Source organism: Coregonus lavaretus (genome assembly GCF_964263955.1).
Source record: "Coregonus lavaretus genome assembly, chromosome: 9".
NCBI lineage: Eukaryota > Metazoa > Chordata > Actinopteri > Salmoniformes > Salmonidae > Coregonus > Coregonus lavaretus.
The window spans coordinates 15,031,574-15,052,667 of record NC_139996.1 but is presented as its reverse complement, the minus strand read 5'-3'; the positions used below and the strand labels follow the sequence as shown (position 1 = coordinate 15,052,667).

General features: G+C 41.1%; 1 protein-coding gene across 2 annotated transcripts in view; it reads left to right on the top strand.

Annotated features, from left to right (window-relative positions):
• Positions 1-895: 895 nt before the first annotated feature.
• The window catches only part of LOC311134751 (polypeptide N-acetylgalactosaminyltransferase 18-like), a gene marked incomplete at both ends in the record, with an annotated part of 150,366 nt that continues 130,167 nt past the window's right edge, over positions 896-21,094 (top strand). Inside the window, one exon of one of the 2 annotated variants that reach the window (XM_084168528.1) lies at positions 896-1,136. In XM_084168528.1, coding sequence (XP_084024654.1) covers positions 896-1,136 — 241 coding nt within the window. The remainder of the gene's footprint in view (positions 1,137-21,094) is intronic. The other variant, XM_084168529.1, reaches the window with a different exon arrangement.

Genomic DNA, 21,094 nt, shown 5'->3' with positions numbered 1-21,094 from the left:
CACACACACACACACACACACACACACTACATGTTAATGTTAATGTTTTTAAATGTATGTAAATTGTAAAGTATTTTGTCTGTAATGACTTTTTCATTGTGTGTTTGACCCCAGTAAGACTAGCTGTCGCCATTGTCGTCGGCTAATGGGGTTCCTAATAAATCAAATCAAAGTTTTGACAGTCTTAATACTCTGTGAAGGCCTATACAGTATGCTTACTGGATGTGAAGGGGGGACAGACGTTAGATATCTAATTACTTGGGTACCAATAAAGTCTATAAAATGAGGCCTAGTGTGGCCTCAAAAAGTAATACATTATAATTTCCCATCTTATTGATGAGGAGATAGATAAGGAACTTTACAAAAATCGCAGTCAATTATTGATGACATTGTATTATTACGGTATTGATGAGACATTATCTTTACCCACACACCAGAGACACACACACACACCTGTTCCACACTTCAGTGGAATTCCAACGGGTCGATGTGCTTGACTCAGGTGATCTATAAAGCTCACAACACCTTCTATTTCGCCTTCCCCTATTTGAAGGGCGAGAGAATTGTGGAGAACACGCCTCCCACGCTCCAATTGGATTGTGTAATGATCGGATATGCAGTGTACATTTCCAGAGGATTTCATTGGCCGCCTGCTCTGTGCGCGTGTGGCTCTGTGATTAATTTGTAGCAGCGGATTTCAGGTGGTGCCCACTACATACAGAATGCAACATTGCATCTACTAATTTACGTTTCTGTCAGTCTCAGTAGCTGGAAGGCTTTAGCCGGTTGCTGCAATGTTATAATCCTGCACTGAAGCTACCGTTTTGTCATTGACTTTTGTAAGCGTTTTCTATTGCGGTTGTATTCGCGCTGGACCATATGGAGGGATGTCGCGATGATGGTCTGCTCTAGGAGAACCAAAACTTTGGTGTCGACATGCGTTATTTTGAGTGGCATGACTAATATTGTCTGTCTTCTTTACGTCGGCTGGATCACTAATTATGTGGCCAATGTGAACACCAAAGTCCCAGAGCCCGAACCGGAGAGGAAGTTTGAAGATGACAACAAGGGAGAAACTCTGAAGATTATAGAGAGACTGGACCGACTGGAAAATGTGGTCAACCAACATATCCAAGGTTAGCCTATTCATAGACGCTAACTACCTTTAGCGCATATTGACGATAGTATATTCTGGACGGGGGAGTTTAGTTAAAAGCCCCGACTCTTGGTCTAGACTAAATGTTAACACGCATCGCTTGCGGTACGGTTTTGGAAACACAAGAAACGTATCTTTCATATCAACGATAAATAATTTTCAAAAAACAAAAGGTCAAATTACAAGACACAGGGCCATAACCAGGGTTGAAGTTTTAGTGAGGTCCAAAAGGGTGGTGTGTACTTACTATTATTATTATTATTTATTATTATTTATTTATTTTAGTTGAAGGGCATTTACTGCATTTCTATATAATAAAAACACGTTTAAATGCTATTTCGCTATTTGGACAACAGTAAAAACAAGAAAAAATTACCCTAGCCATTATCCCCTTGGCTGCTGTAGGTTCATTCACCTCAGTCATTCTACAAACACATAATTGTAATGTTATACACAGAATTGTAATGTTATACCCAGTGGTGGAAAAATTACTAAATTGTCATACTTGAGTAAAAGTCAAGATACCTTAATAGAAAATGACTCATGTAAAAGTCACCCAGTAAAATACTACTTGAGAAAAAAACTAAAAAGTATTTGGTTTAAAATATACTTAAGTATCAAAGTAAATGTAATTGCTAAAATATACCTAAGTATCAAAAGTAAAAATATAAATAATTTCAACTTGCTTATATTAAGCAAACCAGACAGCATAATTTTGTATTTTTATGTATGGATAGCCAGGGGCACACTCCAACACTCAGGCATCCTTTACAAACGAAGCATTTGTGTTTAGTGAGTCTGCCAGGGATGTTCTCTTGCTAAGTGGTAAATTGGAACATTTTCCTGTCCTGCTAAACATTCAAAATGAAATAAGTACTTTTGGGTGTCAGGGAAAATGTATGGATAAAAAGTACATTATTTTCTTTAGGAATGTAGTGAAATAAAAGTTGTCAAAAATATAAATAGTAAAGTACAGATACCCCCCAAAAATACTTAAGTAGAACTTTAAAGTATTTTTACTTAAGTACTTTACCCCACTGGTTATACCCCTGAATGGGGGCAAATATGATAAATGATTCACATTGACATGTAACATTAGCGATTTTAAGAACTGTATTGACTGCATTTTAATGTAGTCAATACATTAAAATGTATTGACTACTACAGCCTGGGGATCGAATTTCAGCTACAATAGCCATTTACAACATTAACAATGTCTACACTGTATTTCTGATCAATTTGATGTTATTTTAATGGAGAACAAGGACATTTCTAAGTGACCCCAAACTTTTGAATGGTAGTATATATATATATATATATACAGTGGGGCAAAAAAGTATTTAGTCAGCCACCAATTGTGCAAGTTCTCCCACTTAAAAAGATGAGAGAGGCCTGTAATTTTCATCATAGGTACACGTCAACTATGACAGACAAAATGAGGAAAAAAATTCCAGAAAATCACATTGTAGGATTTTTAATGAATTTATTTGCAAATTATGGTGGAAAATAAGTATTTGGTCAATAACAAAAGTTTCTCAATACTTTGTTATATACCCTTTGTTGGCAATGACACAGGTCAAACGTTTTCTGTAAGTCTTCACAAGGTTTTCACACACTGTTGCTGGTATTTTGGCCCATTCCTCCATGCAGATCTCCTCTAGAGCAGTGATGTTTTGGGGCTGTCGCTGGGCAACACGGACTTTCAACTCCTTCCAAAGATTTTCTATGGGGTTGAGATCTGGAGACTGGCTAGGCCACTCCAGGACCTTGAAATGCTTCTTACGAAGCCACTCCTTCGTTGCCCGGGCGGTGTGTTTTGGATCATTGTCATGCTGAAAGACCCAGCCACGTTTCATCTTCAATGCCCTTGCTGATGGAAGGAGGTTTTCACTCAAAATCTCACGATACATAGCCCCATTCATTCTTTCCTTTACACGGATCAGTCGTCCTGGTCCCTTTGCAGAAAAACAGCCCCAAAGCATGATGTTTCCACCCGCATGCTTCACAGTAGGTATGGTGTTCTTTGGATGCAACTCAGCATTCTTTGTCCTCCAAACACGACAAGTTGAGTTTTTACCAAAAAGTTATATTTTGGTTTCATCTGACCATATGACATTCTCCCAATCCTCTTCTGGATCATCCAAATGCACTCTAGCAAACTTCAGATGGGCCTCGACATGTACTGGCTTAAGCAGGGGGACACGTCTCGCACTGCAGGATTTGAGTCCCTGGCGGCGTAGTGTGTTACTGATGGTAGGCTTTGTTACTTTGGTCCCAGCTCTCTGCAGGTCATTCACTAGGTCCCCCCGTGTGGTTCTGGGATTTTTGCTCACCGTTCTTGTGATCATTTTGACCCCACGGTGTGAGATCTTGCGTGGAGCCCCAGATCGAGGGAGATTATCAGTGGTCTTGTATGTCTTCCATTTCCTAATAATTGCTCCCACAGTTGATTTCTTCAAACCAAGCTGCTTACCTATTGCAGATTCAGTCTTCCCAGCCTGGTGCAGGTCTACAATTCTGTTTCTGGTGTCCTTTGACAGCTCTTTGGTCTTGGCCATAGTGGAGTTTGGAGTGTGACTGTTTGAGGTTGTGGACTGGTGTCTTTTATACTGATAACAAGTTCAAACAGGTGCCATTAATACAGGTAACGAGTGGAGGACAGAGGAGCCTCTTAAAGAAGAAGTTACAGGTCTGTGAGAGCCAGAAATCTTGCTTGTTTGTAGGTGAACAAATACTTATTTTCCACCATCATTTGCAAATAAATTCATTAAAAATCCTACAATGTGATTTTCTGGATTTTTTTTCCTCAATTTGTCTGTCATAGTTGACGTGTACCTATGATGAAAATTACAGGCCTCTCTCATCTTTTTAAGTGGGAGAACTTGCACAATTGGTGGCTGACTAAATACTTTTTTTCCCCACTGTATATATATATTTTTTTTCTCCTTTATTACTTTCCAGCCCCACCACCCCTCCCCTAATTGGAGTAAACTTGTGAACAACAACGCTTAGGCCTCTACTTCCAGCTTATACGTACTATATACATTTAATGGACACAGTCAATTCTACAATAGTTCCATCTTGTTTGCTCCTACTCCTGAACTTCCTCTACCCTCAACCTCTCCGATCATTTTCATGATGTCCATCCGGCTTGCCTCTATATACCATATCTTTCAAACTGTGCTCTTTCACAAAAGTTCTTAACCTATATACTTATTATGCTAAGTAATACTTACCAGAGCCCTTCAACGTAACTGCAATAGAAATCTCTGCCGGCAGCTAGCCACCTGACTGAAATATCTATAAGCTACTATTTACCAGTTGTGCACTCATTCTCCGAGAGTCTGTTTTTGTTTGGGGGATGTCTGTAGACATGGAAGGAGTTGCGGGACGGTTTTAAAACACACTGTGAGCAGTGTCTCTAATTTAGCAGTCGCTCTGGATAAGAGCGTCTGCTAAATGACGTAAATGTAAATGTAATTTCCTACTTGAGCCGACTGCGAGCTGGGGTAGTTCGTTTCACGTCTCAGGCCCTCTGCCTATCCTGCGAGAGGGCGGAGTTAGCCGTTTGAGACAGTGGTGAATGTGCTGCTTAAAAGGCAAATCCGGGGGACGCAGGCGAACATAACGAACAAACCACTGTTCATGATTCCACTCGTTCGCAAAGAGGCAGGTGCGATTAGAACTCAGTGAAATCAAGAATGTATGCGTTCTGAGCTTTGATCAACGCTGGGATTTTATTTATTGTGTACTATATATATATATATATATATATATATATATATATATATATATATATACATACACACAGTTGAAGTGGGATGTTTACATACACTTAGGTTGGAGTCATTAAAACTCGTTTTTCAACCACTCCACACATTTCTTGTTAACAAACTATAGTTTTGGCAAGTCAGTTAGGACATCTACTTTGTGCATGACACAAGTAATTTTTCCAACAATGGTTTACAGACAGATTATTTCACTTATTATTCACTGTATCACAATTCCAGTGGGTCAGAAGTTTATATACACTAAGTTGACTGTGCCTTTAAACAGCTTGGAAATTTTCAGAAAATTATGTCATGGCTTTAGAAGCTTCTGATAGGCTAATTGACATAATTTGAGTCAATTGGAGGTGTACCTGTGGATGTATTTCAAGGCCTACCTTCAAACTCAGTGCCTCTTTGCTTGACATCATGGGAAAATCAAAAGAAATCAGCCAAGACCTCAGAAAAAAATGGTAGACCTCCACAAGTCTGGTTCATCCTTGGGAGCAATTTCCAAATGCCTGAAGGTACCACGTTCATCTGTACAAACAATAGTACGCAAGTATAAACACCATGGGACCATGCAGCCGTCATACCGCTCAGGAATGAAACGCGTTCTGTCTCCTAGAGATGAACGTACTTTAGTGCGAAAAGTGCAAATCAATCCCAGAACAACAGCAAAGGACCTTGTGAAGATGCTGGAGGAAACAGGTACAAAAGTATCTATACCCACAGTAAAACGAGTCCTATATCGACATAACCTGAAAGGCCGCTCAGCAAGGAAGAAGCCACTGCTCCAAAACCGCCATAAAAAAGCCAGATTACGGTTTGCAACTGCACAAAAGATCGTACTTTTTGGAGAAATGTCCTATGGTCTGATGAAACAAAAATAGAACTGTTTGGCCATAATGACCATCGTTATGTTTGGAGGAAAAAGGGGTAGACTTGCAAGCCGAAGAACACCATCCAAACCGTGAAGCACGGGGGTGGCAGCATCATGCTGTGGGGGTGCTTTGCTGCAGGAGGGACTGGTGCACTTTACAAAATAGATGGCATCACGAGGAAGGAAAATGTGGTGGATATTTTGAAGCAATATTTCAAGACATCATTTACATTTACATTTTAGTAATTTAGCAGACACTCTTATCCAGAGCGACTTACAGTTAGTGATTGCATACATTTTCATACATCAGTCAGGAAGTTAAAGCTTGGTCGCAAATGGGTCTTCCAAATGGACAATGATCCAAAGCATACTTCCAAAGTTGTGGCAAATGGCTTAAGGACAACAAAGTCAAGGTATTGGAGTGGCCATCACAAAGCCCTGACCTCAATCCTACAGAACATTTGTGGGCAGAACTGAAAAAGCGTGTGCGAGCAAGGAGGCCTACAACCCTGACTCAGTTACACCAGCTCTGCCAGGAAGAATGTGCCAAAATTCACCCAACTTATTGTGGGAAGCTTGTGGAAGGCTACCCGAAACGTTTGACCCAAGTTAAACAATTTTAAAGGCAATGCTACCAAATACTAATTGAGTGTACAGTGAGGAGAACAAGTATTTGATACACTGCCGATTTTGCAGGTTTTTCTACTTACAAAGCATGTAGAGGTCTGTAATTTTTATCATAGGTACACTTCAACTGTGAGAGACGGAATCTAAAACAAAAATCCAGAAAATCACATTGTATGATTTTTAAGTAATTAATTTGCATTTTATTGCATGACGTAAGTATTTGCTACATCAGAAAAGCAGAACTTAATATTTGGTACAGAAACCTTTGTTTGCAATTACAGAGATCATACGTTTCCTGTAGGTCTTGACCAGGTTTGCACACACTGCAGCAGGGATTTTGGCCCACTCCTCCATACAGACCTTCTCCAGATCCTTCAGGTTTCGGGGCTGTCGCTGGGCAATATGGACTTTCAGCTCCCTCCAAAGATTTTCTATTGGGTTCAGGTCTGGAGACTGGCTAGGCCACTCCAGGACCTTGAGATGCTTCTTACGGAGCCACTCCTTAGTTGCCCTGGCTGTGTGTTTTGGGTCGTTGTCATGCTGGAAGACCCAGTCACGACCCATCTTCACTGCTCTTACTGAGGGAAGGAGGTTGTTGGCCAAGATCTCGCGATACATGGCCCCATCCATCCTCCCCTCAATACGGTGCAGTCGTCCTGTCCCCTTTGCAGAAAAGCATCCCCAAAGAATGATGTTTCCACCTCCATGCTTCACGGTTGGGATGGTGTTCTTGGGGTTGTACTCATCCTTCTTCTTCCTCCAAACACGGCGAGTGGAGTTTAGACCAAAAAGCTCTATTTTTGTCTCATCAGACCACATGACCTTCTCCCATTCTGGATCATCCAGATGGTCATTGGCAAACTTCAGACGGGCCTGGACATGCGCTGGCTTGAGCAGGGGGACCTTGCGTGCGCTGCAGGATTTTAATCCATGGCGGCGTAGTGTGTTACTAATGGTTTTCTTTGAGACTGTGGTCCCAGCTCTCTTTAGGTCATTGACCAGGTCCTGCCGTGTAGTTCTGGGCTGATCCCTCACCTTCCTCATGATCATTGATGCCCCACGAGGTGAGATCTTGCATGGAGCCCCAGACCGAGGATGATTGACCGTCATCTTGAACTTCTTCCATTTTCTAATAATTGCGCCAACAGTTGTTGCCTTCTCACCAAGCTGCTTGCCTATTGTCCTGTAGCCCATCCCAGCCTTTTGCAGGTCTACAATTTTATCCCTGATGTCCTTACACAGCTCTCTGGTCTTGGCCATTGTGCAGAGGTTGGAGTCTGTTTGATTGTGTGTGGACAGGTGTCTTTTATACAGGTAACAAGTTCAAACAGGTGCAGTTAATACAGGTAATGAGTGGAGAACAGGAGGGCTTCTTAAAGAAAAACTAACAGGTCTGTGAGAACTGGAATTCTTACTGGTTGGTAGGTGATCAAATACTTATGTCATGCAATAAAATGCAAATTAATTACTTAAAAATCATACAATGTGATTTTCTGGATTTTTGTTTTAGATTCCGTCTCTCACAGTTGAAGTGTACCTATGATAAAAATTACAGACCTCTACATGCTTTATAAGTGGGAAAACCTGCAAAATCGTCAGTGTATCAAATACTTGTTCTCCCCACTGTATGTAGACTTCTTACCCACTGGGAATGTGATGAAAGAAATAAAAAGCTGAAATAAATCATTCTCTCTAATATTATTCTGACATTTCACATTCTTAAAATAAAGTGGTGATCCTAACTGACCTAAGACAGGGAATTTTTACTAGGATTAAATGTCAGGAATTGCAAAAACTGAGTTTAAATGTATTTGGCTAAGGTGTATGTAAACTTCCGACTTCAACTATATATATATATATATATATATATATATATATATATATATATATATATATATATATATATATATATATATATATATATATAGTACCAGTCAAGTTTGGACACACCTACTCATTCAAGGGTTTTTCTTTATTTCTGCTGTTTTCTACATTGTAGAATAATAGTGAAGACACACTCTGCACACACAAGCTTGTTAGCTAGCTAGCTGGTCCAACTTTAAGGCAACTTTCTGAAGTTCGAAGACATTCTAAGTTCCTTCATAGAAGCCGCTCTTCCGTAGGTATAATTCAGGTGATGCATGACAGAACAAAAAGATGGCCAGTGCTTCAAGCCTCCTCCTCCACCCTCGCTCGCTCTCTCCCCACCTGCAAAATTTCAGCCGCGTCTCGCACCCTACACTTGTCTGTCCAATGCAGTATGAAAATGTATGCACTCACTAACTGTAAGTCACTCTGGATAAGCGTGTCTGCTAAATGACTTAAATGTAAATAACTTGCCCGCTACATAGCAAGCTGCTCTATCTGCACAGTTTGAAGTCATTTAATTTCGCGCTAAATGTAAAAAGGTTTAAAAGGGAATAGAAAGGAACGATGTAAACCGTTACTTTTTTGGGGGTTCGAACTGGTTCAGATTTCTATTTTGCTGGTCGGAACATTGGAACGTAACGAAAAAAATAATGCTTTTGTTCAGAACGAAACGGTTGGAAAATTATTTTGGTTCCAACCCCTGGTTTTAAGTGAGAAGAAGGCATTGGTCTGAAGCCGAAAAAGAAAGGAAATTCACATGAGCACCACAATGTGTACTTCACCCACGCTCTACCATGTTTTCCAGCACACAGCTTTGACCTACTACAGTAGCTATGTTGGTCTATTTTATTTCCAACAATGTGTAGGCAGGTTGCTTAGGATTCAAACCTTCTCAAACAGCCTAATTCATACTCTTAGAGGAGGTGCTCCCACAATAATGTGATTTGTACTGCATACAAGGTAATGTATTGCATTATTCCCACCCCACACTAAGACATTACCCCATTCCACTACCTTTTAAAACTTGTTTTTATTATATGAAAGCAAGCTTTGCTTTTATACTTACAGCACCATCAGGCTTGATTGAGTGATGTCTTTGTCTTGTAGTAATGTGGTGCCTGCCTGTATTTCCTTAAACCTTTATTTTAACAATGTATGTCATTGAAAAATAAATATTTCATAAAAAAATTTGGTCAGTAGGTATCCAACATAACAAATGGAGGTGGTGTGTTCGACACAGTCACTCATCTAGATATAGTGGTCTATAGAGCCTGGCTGCATTCCTGATTTCTGTAACTGTTAGGCTTACCTTTGTAATATTGACATAAGCTCAGAACCACTTGTTTTTTCAAATGTAGGCCTGTTTTATCAGTTGCTGTGCTGAACAGTGGACAGTTCATAACCTTTGTCAAATGACTATGTAGCTTAAAGTTGTGTGTATTTGTATTTATTTTTGCAATAAAGATGATGATGCTACAATAATATACATTTACAATAGGCCTATATCTAAAATAAATACAACCTAATGAGATTATATATACAGTGCATTCGGAAAGTATTCAGACCCCTTGACGTTTTCTACGTTTTGTTATGCTACAGTCTTATTCTAAAATGGATTAAATTGTTTATTTCCTTCAATCAATCTACACACAATACCCCATAATGACAAAGCAAAAACAGGCTTTTAGAATTTTTAGCAAAGTTTTACTTTTTAAAAAGCTGATATCACATTTACATAAGTATTCAGACCCTTTACTCAGTACTTTGTTGAAGCACCTATGGCAGTGATTACAGCCTCGAGTCTTCTTGGGTATGACGCTACAAGCTTGGCACACCTGTATTTGGGGAGTTTCTCCAATTCTTCTCTGCAGATCCACTCAAGCTCTGTCAGGTTGGATGGGGAGCGTCGCTGCACAGCTATTTTCAGGTCTCTCCAGAGATGTTTGATCGGGTTGAAGTCCGGGCTCTGGCTGGGCCATTCAAGGACATTCATAGACTTGTCCTGAAGCCACTTCTGTGTTGTCTTGGCTTTCTGCTTAGGGTCGTTGTCCTGTTGGAAGGTGAACCTTTGCCCCGGTCTGAGGTCCTGAGCGCTCTGGAGCAGGTTTTCATCAAGGATCTCTCTGTACTTTGCTCCGTTCATCTTTCCCTTGATCTTGAATAGTCTCCCTGCCGCTGAAAAACATCCCCACAGCATGATGCTGCCATCCCCATTCTTCACCGTAGGGATGGTGCCAGGTTTCCTCCAGACGTGAAGCTTGGCATTCAGGCCAAAGTGTTCAATCTTGGTTTCATCAGACCAGAGAATCTTATTTCTCATGGTCTAAAAGTCCTTTGGGTGTCATGTGCCTTTTTACTGAGGAGTGGCTTCCGTCTGGCCACTACCATAAAGGCCTGATTTGGTGGAGTGCTGCAGAGATGGTTGTCCTTCTGGAAGGTTCTCCCATCTCCACAGAGTAAGCTAAGCTAAGGATCCTGGGACTAAACACCTCCCTCTGCAACTGGATCCTGGACTTCCTGACGGGCTGCCCCCAGGTGGTAAGGGTAGGTAACAACACAATCTGCCACACTGATCCTCAACACAGGGGCCCCTCGGGTGCGTGCTCAGTCCCCTCCTGTACTCCCTGTTCACCCAAGACTGCATGGCCAGGCACGACTCCAACACCATCATTAAGTTTGCCGACGACACAACAGTGGTAGGCCTGATCACCGACAACGATGAGACAGCCTATAGGGAGGAGGTCAGAAACCTGACTGTGTGGTGCCAGGATAACAACCTCTCCCTCAACGTGACCAAGACAAAGGAGATGATTGTGGACTACAGGGGGGAAAAAAGAGAACTGAGCACGCCCCCATTCTCATCGACGGGGCTGTAGTGGAACAGGTTGAGAGCTTCAAGTTCCTTGGTGTCCACATCACCAACGAACTATCATGGTCCAAACACACCAAGACAGTCGTGAAGAGGGCACGACAAAGCCTATTCCCCCTCAGGAGACTGAAAACATTTGGCATGGGTCCTGAGATCCTCAAAAATGTATACAGCTACACCATCGGGAGCATCCTGACTGGTTGCATCACTGCCTGGTATGGCAACTGCTCGGCCTCCGACCGCAAGGCACTACAGAGGGTAGTGCGTACGGCCCAGTACATCACTGGGGCCAAGCTTCCTGCCATCCAGGACCTCTATACCAGGCGGTGTCAGAGGAAGGCCCTCAAAATTGTCAAAGACTCCAGCCACCCTAGTCATAGACTGTTCTCTCTGCTACCGCACGGCAAGCGGTACCGGAGTGCCAAGTCTAGGTCCAAAAGACTTCTCAACAGCTTCTACCCCCAAGCCATAAGACTCCTGAACAGCTAATCATGGCTACCCAGACTATTTGCACTGCCCCCCACCCCATCTTTTTACGCTGCTGCTACTCTGTTAATTATTTATGCATAGTCACTTTAACTCTACCCACATGTACATATTACTTCAAATACCTCAACTAGCCGGTGCCCCCGCACATTGACTCTGCACCGGTACCCCCCTGTATATATAGCCTCCCTACTGTTATTTTATTATCTTTTTTTCTCAACACTTTTTTGTTTTATTTTACTTTTTTTATTAAAAATAAATGCACTGTTGGTTAAGGGCTGTAAGTAAGCATTTCACTGTAATGTCTGCACCTGTTGTATTCGGCGCATGTGGCCAATACAATTTGATTTGATTTGAACTCTGGAGCTCTGTCAGAGTGACCATCGGGTTCTTGGTCACCTCCCTGACCAAGGCCCTTCTCCCCCGATTGCTCAGTTTGGCCGGTGTGTGTGCTTTTCCAAATCATGTCCAATCAATTGAATTTACCTCATGTGGACTCCAATCAAGTTGTAGAAACATCAAGGATGATCAATGGAAACAGGATGCACCTGAGACAAATGTCATAGCAAAGGGTCTGAATACTTATGTAAATAATGTATTTCTGTTTTTATTTTTAATACATTTGCAAAAATGTCTTAAACCTGTTTTCGCTTTGTCATTATGGGGTATTGGGACTTTATTGATGAGGAAAAACATTAATTTCATCCATTTTAGAATAAGGCTATAACGTAACTAAATGTGGAAAAAGTCAAGGGGTCTGAATACTTTACGAATGCACTGTACATACATTTTAATAGCGGGACACTAAAGTCCATTATCCTTCTGAAGAGTATGAATTAGGAGATAGCTTTAATCCTAAGAAACCTGCCTACACATTTTTCGAAGTACAATAGACCAACATAGCTACTGAAAACATTGGTGGAGCATGGGTGAAGTACGCATTGTGGTGCTCATGTGAATTTCCTTTTTCGGATTCAGACCAATGGCTACTTCTCACTTAAAACAGGTTTTTTTTTTTTCATGGTTTTTACACCAGAAGGTGATTATACAACATTATAATACAGCAAAACAGAGCAATAAAAACAAAATAAAAGTACACAATAATGGCAACAGGCCTCCTGAGTGGTGCAGCGGTCACTACAGGCGTCACTGCAATAAAATGCAAATGAATTACTTAAAAATCATACAATGTGATTTTCTGGATTTTTGTTTTAGATTCCGTCTCTCACAGTTGAAGTGTACCTATGATAAAAATGACAGACCTCTACATGCTTTGTAAGTAGGAAAACCTGCAAAATCGGCAGTGTATCAAATACTTGTTCTCCCCACTGTAGTAAACGATTTACATACAATTCAGGGATTGACACAATTGCTCTTGAAGAGCTACAGGGTTATGTAGCCTTTCTTGTTCAAACCCAGTTCTACCATACCTGATTCTACTATTCAAGATCTCGATGAACAGCTGAGGTCTTGATGAACAGCTGAGTAGTAGAATCAGGTGTGGTAGTACTGTGACAAATAACAAACTGTTGAGGAACACCTGTAATATACAAAGTCATTAGACTAGTACAAAACACTTAATACATATTTACAAATCTGACATTGGATAGGTGCTCTAAATCCTTCAGCTACTAATGTTCTTAGTAATGCTGTACACTGCTGTCCAACTCCAGTAAAAGAGCACACATCCCCACATTTATAAATGGCAATATAAACATGAAAACAGATAGGATTACTCAGATTTGGAACAGACCGTGCAAAAGTGCTACTGATAGTGTGCGAAGTAAAGTGTGCGTATGAATAAGCGTAAATCGTTTGTCAGCGCCACGTGGGCCAGCTTGACAAATTTCTTAGCTTCTCAAATGACAGAGGCACCTGAAAATGATAAATGTTTACAACCTGTGCAACTTATCGCATGCATTTCTACCGTAGGGATGGCGTGCATCTGACAGATGAGGGCAACGACGTCTTGAAAGTTTGAGAGCTGGTCTCCACTGTTCACACTAGTACATGTCACACTCCCTGTCCCTTGCCACTTAACAATGCCCAATGAACCCAAAGGCTCTTTTTAAGAGACACCTAATAATAAATGAAAATAAGCACACAACGGGTACACGAAAAATATCCCCTTCGGTAGACGAACCCAGGTACTTCAAATCCAAGGGCGTTGACGCTAACCGTTGCGCTAAGACCAGTCGAAAGTTTGGACACACCTACTTGACACTACTTAAATGGACAGTCTGTTGATGACAGCATGCGTTCGTTCCAAAAATGTTTTTGTTTATTTACTCAGTACTGGTGGAACGTTTATTTATCTTGCTTGTTAAAAACTGTAAAGTCAGGTTTTCGGGAACACATTGAAAAGTAACTTGACACTGTTTTGATCAGTCAGCACAAATTTGGAATGGAAGAAGATACCGGTAGCTTCCAGCTTTCTAGGCAAACTTTCCTTGCAAGCTGACAGATAAAGCTAACATAAATTCACTACCCTAGTACTTTGTGTAAACCATAATGAAATAAATATGCTGATTTCAAAGCTAATTGCCACCAAAAACGTTATTCATTAACTTACTTGGTGTCTCTCTCACATCTCTCCCAAAGATGATCTATTGCCTCTGTGAACTGACTGCCTCGTGAATGATAGCGCACATTTTTCTGTTGTAAAATAAGTCCCAAATCGAGGGGAAACAGATTGTTTGTCAATTGTAGTGCCATGAAATCAGCTAAAACAAGTTAAATCACTCAATGCATGCACACACTCCTATTGAATATGCATTCACCTGTATTGTGGATAGACCCAGGTTACGTCTTGATTTACCCAGTTTATCAATAGAGATTTACCATTTAAATAAATGATTACCATTATGTAGTTATATTGGTAAAAACAAAGTCAAATTGATTGTATAATTGATTCATTAATGCATACATGGCTGTCCAAAAAATGTATGTAAAAAATATATAAATGTAATGATATTGAACTCAACCAATGATTGAACAGAGCAGAAGCTTATCTGTCTGGGTCAAGTGCCATTCTGTGACTTTGGCTAATATGCCTTTTTTTTTTGCCGTGGTATCATTTTGGTATCAAGTATCGTGATGGTATCGAGTATTGCGATACTTAACCTGGTATCGGTATCAATGTCAAAATTCTAGTATCGATTTGCTTCTCATCCAACTGGTGTAAGCTAGCTAGCTACAGTTGCTAGCCTTCTACTAACTAGCTAGCTAGCTACAGTTGCTAGCCTTCTACTAGCTAGCTGCTAATGTTGTGCAGCAACAGAGTTGCACGCAGTGTTAGAACTCTGAGATTCGGCTGAAAATATGTTAGTATTGTCAGAAATGCTACAAAAACGTAGCATATGGTTGGTTTTTATTGGGCAGAAATGTGCACGTGAGAGTGGTAAATGGTGAATTTAATAAAATATGTTGTACCTACAAGCTTATTCAGTCCACATGGATCAAACTCTAATGGTCTAATGGTCAACAACGCTGTAGCCTTGTTTTAATCTGACGTCTAGAATTTGAGCTAGGTTTGGGACAAAATAATTCTGATGACCCTAATGCTAACGACCCTGTCAGAAATCCGGTATAGTGGTTCTCAGTAACGTCCGGACGGATCATGACGAGAGGAGGGGAGGGTGTTATGTGCCTCCAAGTTGATTTGCACATTTTCATAGACATTAGTGTCATATTGGCTTACAAATGATGGCAGGGAGATTTGAATTTTAACATTTTGAGTTTTAACCAATGCATACTATACCGGCGCGACTATAATTCAGGAAATAATGTACTCAGGTTTTTTTCTGGATCAAAAAGGGGCTTAGGTCGTGGGCATGGCATGGAGTGCGGTCAGCCCGTCTGCGCAGCTGAATCTCTGAGAATTTTATAGGGCCCCACCTTGGCGGTGTAGAGAAATAGTTGCATTTTTACAGCAAATGTCCTGCAATTCAATGCATTTTGCTCAAACATAATAACAAAATCGATACCTGCTAAATTCATTGTTTTTTGGAATTTTCAATTCTCCCTGTCTAGCTTTTATTTAGGTGATTGTTATTTCTCAAAGATTATTTAAAAAAATCTATAGGTCCATTATCTTTTCTACATACTTTAAATCGGGTTTTAGTCATTTTAAAGTTTACACTGAAAGCGTTTTTCCATCCCGAAAATGCTCTTTAAAAAGAATTGTTTTACACTGTTTCGACTACTGTAAAATAAAATGTAATCAAAACTCTTCCATGTAATGTGATTATCAATCTCAACCACATCGTGTTAAAACCTAAGTATTTCATATTGTCCTGTCCAAGTACAGTTAGAGAAGTTAAGCAATGCTTTAAACACCATGCTGATAGAGGATTAATAGTTTACACTAATCCAACATGATGGACAAATAAAAAATAGCTAGGAAATATGAAATAGTGCAGTGCACTTCACACTGGAGGTCAGAATGCAGAGTGATTCCAATGCTGGTGGTGAACTGATGAGTAAATTTAGCACTTGGAGCATTTGGCAAAGTACTCCCATAGCTGCACCCCTGTAGCTGGTGCCATGTTACATTACTGGGCATGGATCTGTTTACGTTGTCAATGATATCTGTTAGCACGCAGGGAGCTGAGGAGATCACTTGACAAACTGTAGGACCTTTAAAGACCTATAGCCTAATTCTCCCAAAAATGTCTAGGTCTATGTCCAATTTTGCCCTTTATGATAAAACGAGAGATGCCATGGAGTTCCACATCTTTGCAGTGGACTATAGGGTGTTGGCTCTTGTGTGTGTGAGTGCCTGTTCATCAAACATTCAGTACATGACTGCAGTTTGTACTTCATGTGTACAGTAGAAGGAATGGCAGGTCTTGCATTAGGAGGTTAAGAATGTTTCCCGTTAGATACTACCCAACCCTGTTCCCAACACAAGCTGACAGGGAATGTTGAGGCCCCCGCCACATGATTAAAATGCAGAAGGGTCCTCTCTCAGCAGCTGGATTGGCCCTCACTAGACCTATAACGCTGATCTTTAATTAAAGATAAGAGGGAGTGCCACTGCAGTTGATCCAGAACCCCCCTCATAATGGACTCACCCTCCATAGGGGGCAGTCAGGAGCGGTTTGGAGTTATGACCCACTCCACATCCACCTCTTCCAGAGCGGGGGGGGGGGGGGGGTCACTCATGCATAAAGTACGCCTGTCTCACTCTTACCTAAACAGTGTCACCAAGTTTGTTCAAAAATATATATACTTTGCTGTGACAGGCTGCTCTGAGGGTCAGTTCACATTTCACACGTGACCTGTTTGACTTGGAATCTAATAGTGCATGTTGTTTCACTATCATTTGAGACTTTGTCACTGCCCTTTGGTGCTCCACATAGCAGCAGAAGAAGGCCTCTGTGCTCCTGCCCTGCAGCTATTTATTTGACAGCCCATTGGCAAGATAAGAAAAAGTCTCCCAACTTTCTCTCAGGTCATCCAGCCTGCCTTGTAGTTCACACGCTTTGTATTTTACAGACCACTCTGTAGAACAGCGATATTCAAACTTTTTTCAGACAATTTCTGTTACCCCATTTTTTTTAACCCAATTTCTTGTGACCCCACCCCAAATCTGACACAATCTTAAAATCGGTACATTTAGATTTTTACATCAACAAATAACCTTCAGTCCATTGCATTTTCATCTCTTTATCAAAATGAAAAAAATAATAAATACATTTACTCATTAATATTGTATTTTTCAATTTATCGTTCTCAAAAACGTTTTGTATATTGTCCCATACAATAATCTGTACTTTTAATTTTTTGTTCCCCCGCGACCCCACTATGGGTCAAGACCCCGAGCAGACTGTGCATATTTTTTTCAGATGTGCTGTATCTAAGGACTAGTTGTTTTTTTTACTAGTGTAATAGTGAAAAGTTAAACGTTTTGGTGAGATAAATAATTTTGTGACAGCTTTCATAAAGTAATCATAAACTAAGCAAAGTAATCATTGCATGAGGCAAAAGCTCACTTTTTATGAAACCAGACCACACTCCCTAAGAACGAAAAGATCAGGGCATCTGAATTTTGCATGGTCCCTCCCTCCAGTTTGTAAGATAAGTGTCAGTGCCTTCTGCCTGAGAGGGGCTTATTTCCCCAGAATCCATTAAAAGCAGGGAGTCCGGTTTTCACGCTTGTCTGAAATGTCTGATTACATTGTCATCTGAGGAGAATGACACATTTAGTGCGGCAGCCTGCTCTGAGTTTGGCTCCTGTGTCGAGGCAGTGCTTTCCTGAAGCGGACGAGGACATTTCACAATTACCAGCACACCCTCCCTTATTGAGTCTGACCTAAACTGATCTTAGTTCAATTCACTCTGTTGGTCCAGGTTTCGCATAGGTCGCCCTGGAAACGCTCTGGCCATAGTTACCACACTGATGACTCGCTCTTGCAGCACACATTATTCCTCAGGTTTCAAGTGCCACTTGCAAACATGCCATTCAATTCTTACCGCAATATGCCCAGAATGAACTGTCTAGAATATGACTGTCTCTCACCAACATTTTAGTTGCCCATGGATTCAGTACTACAGCAGTGAGAGCTTCAAAATGAAATATGAGATCTAGTATTATAAACTGTAGGTAAAAGTGACTGAGAAAAGAGGGGGGAGGGGGAAGCAACAGGAAAGCAGCTGATCTGTTTTGTTGTGTGTCTTCAGGGAGAATAATGCTGCATCGAGCAGAAATAACATTCATTTTCATTCCATTTCCTCACTCCTACTCCTAGAAGGGATCAGCAGGGTGTTGGAGTACTATAACAATATTATCAGGGCTTTTTACATTCACCACTTTCAAGTGCACTGCAGTGCCAGTAATTTATTTTGGGTCAGCTCATTATGTCGCTTTTGCTTGACTTAATTGCGTCGTCTTAATGTGCCTGAGGAAGATCTTTGCTACTTTGCCCTGTTTTTCAATGTTTTTGTATGGTTGCTTTAAGATGACACACAACACCCTTTCACATCATCATTTCATTCTCCTGGAGCCTTTTTATTGGAAACTGAAAAGAAGTCATAATCACAAAGGAGATTGAATCTGTAGAAAGGGAACGCTGTGGTATTTGAAATAAAGGCCTACGTTTCGAATGACCGAGTAATTTTTTTCAATCAGATGTTTAGAAGGTCTTGATTGGCTGTACAGAAGGTACTTCTTTTATTTTGAAAAATGCTCTATCTTTATATCAGTGCTGCGAAATAATTTGGTATTTTTAATCTACCCTGCCAAAGTCTAATCAAAACCCTTGTCTGATGTATTGAGAGCTTCACACATTTACCGACTGTCTGTCTATGTGTCACGTGTGAGGGCGATTCCACACCAGCAGGAGCGGAATATGTTTGCTATTATTATAATAATAAAAATAATAGATTTAATTTGTATAGCACAACAAGAATCTCAGACGCTCTTAAAACAACAAAACAAAACATTTCAGTTAGCCTATTGACAGTTCTGGGTGGAAGATCTTCCACGGTCATCCACAGAGGCGGGTGCAAGTCCAACAGGTCACATCCTGTGTCCGATTCACTCTTCATGCGCACCTTCCTCACCCGTGCCGTCCACGTCTCTTCCGACTGAGGCCCAGATGAAGGGTTGAACAGGGGGTAAATGATGGTCAGATCCAGGAAGTCAGAAGTCAGGTCACCTCTTGCCCTCCCCAATTGTAGACTCCTTGGTAAACCCCTCTGAAAAACATGTAGCACCCACTAAGCTTGGGGCGCATGAAACTCACTACAGTCAACAGGGATAGTCCACCTTGAAATAAACCATTGTGGAAAAACTTAAGTGATTCTCTGCCATCTTCAAAATCTCCAAGCCTCTGCCATCTCTTGTTGTTTCAAATAAAAACATATCTCAGATTGTTCTGGCAATTCTCACATAGGAACTTCATTGTGAGGAAGGATGTTTAACATGCTGTTTACAAATTGGCCATTTTAGGCCCTTTTTAGACCTACAGTGCCTTCGGAAAGTATTCAGACCCCTTGACTTTTTCCACATTTTGTTACGTCGCAGCCTTATTCTAAAATGGATTAAATAAATAAAAATCCTCAGCTATCTACACACAATACCCCATAATGACAAAGTGAAAACAGGTTTTTAAAACAGAAATACCTTATTCAGACCCTTTGCTATGAGACTCGAAATCGAGCTCCGGTGCATCCTGTTTCCATTGATCATCTTTGAGCTGTTTCTACAACTTGATTGGAGTCCACCTGTGGTAAATTAAATTGATTGGACATAATTTAGAAAGGGACACACCTGTCTTAATAAGGTCCCACAGTTGACAGTGTATGTCAGAGCAAAAACCAAGCCATGAGGTCAAAGGAATTGTCCGTAGAGCTCCGAGTCAGGATTGTGTCGAGGCACAGATCTGGGAAAGGGTACCAAAAAATGTCTGCAGCATTGAAGGTCCCCAAGAACACAGTGGCCTCCATCATTTTTAAATGGAAGAAGTTTGGAACAACCAAGACTCTTCCTAGAGCTGGCCGCCCTGCCTAACTGAGCAATCGGGGGAGAAGGGCCTTGGTCAGGGAGGTGACCAAGAAACCGATGGTCACTCTGACAGAGCTCCACAGTTCCTCTGTGGAGATGGGAGAACCTTCCAGAAGGACAACTATCTCTGCAGCACTCCACCAATCAGGCCTTTATGGTAGAGTGGCCAGACAGAAGCCACTCCTCAGTAAAAGGCACATGACAGCCCGCTTGGAGTTTGCCAAAAGGCACCTAAAGGACTCTCAGACCATGAGAAACAATATTCTCTGGTCTGATGAAACCAAGATTGAACTCTTTGGCCTGAATGCCAAGCGTCTTGTCTGGCACTATCCTTACGGTGAAGCTTGGTGGTGGCAGCATCATGCTGTGGGGATGTTTTTCAGCAGCAGGGACTGGGAGACTAGTTCAGGATCAAGGGAAAGATGAACAGAGCAAAGTACAGAGAGATCCTTGATGAAAACCTGCTCCAAAGCGCTCAGGACCTCAGACTGGGGTGAAGGTTCACCTTCCAACAGGACAACGACCCTAAGCACACAGCCAAGACAACGCAGGAGTGGCTTCGGGACAAGTCTATGAATGTCCTTGAGTGGCCCATACCAAAGAAGACTCAAGGCTGTAATCGCTGCCAAAGGTGCTTCAGTAAAGTACTGAGTAAAGGGTCTGAATACTTATGTAAATGTAATATTTCAGTTTTTTTATTTGTAATAAATTTGCTACATTTTCAAAACCTGTTTTTGCTTTGTCATTATGCGCTATTGTGTGTAGATTGATGAGGGGACCCAATTTAATCAATTTTAGAATAAGGCTGTAACGTAACAAAGTGGGAAAAGTCAAGGGGTCTGAATACTTTCTGAATGCACTGTATACATGCCTCCTGTTAAACTATGATTTGTGAACCGTACATGATACAGACAACATCTTGGTGTCA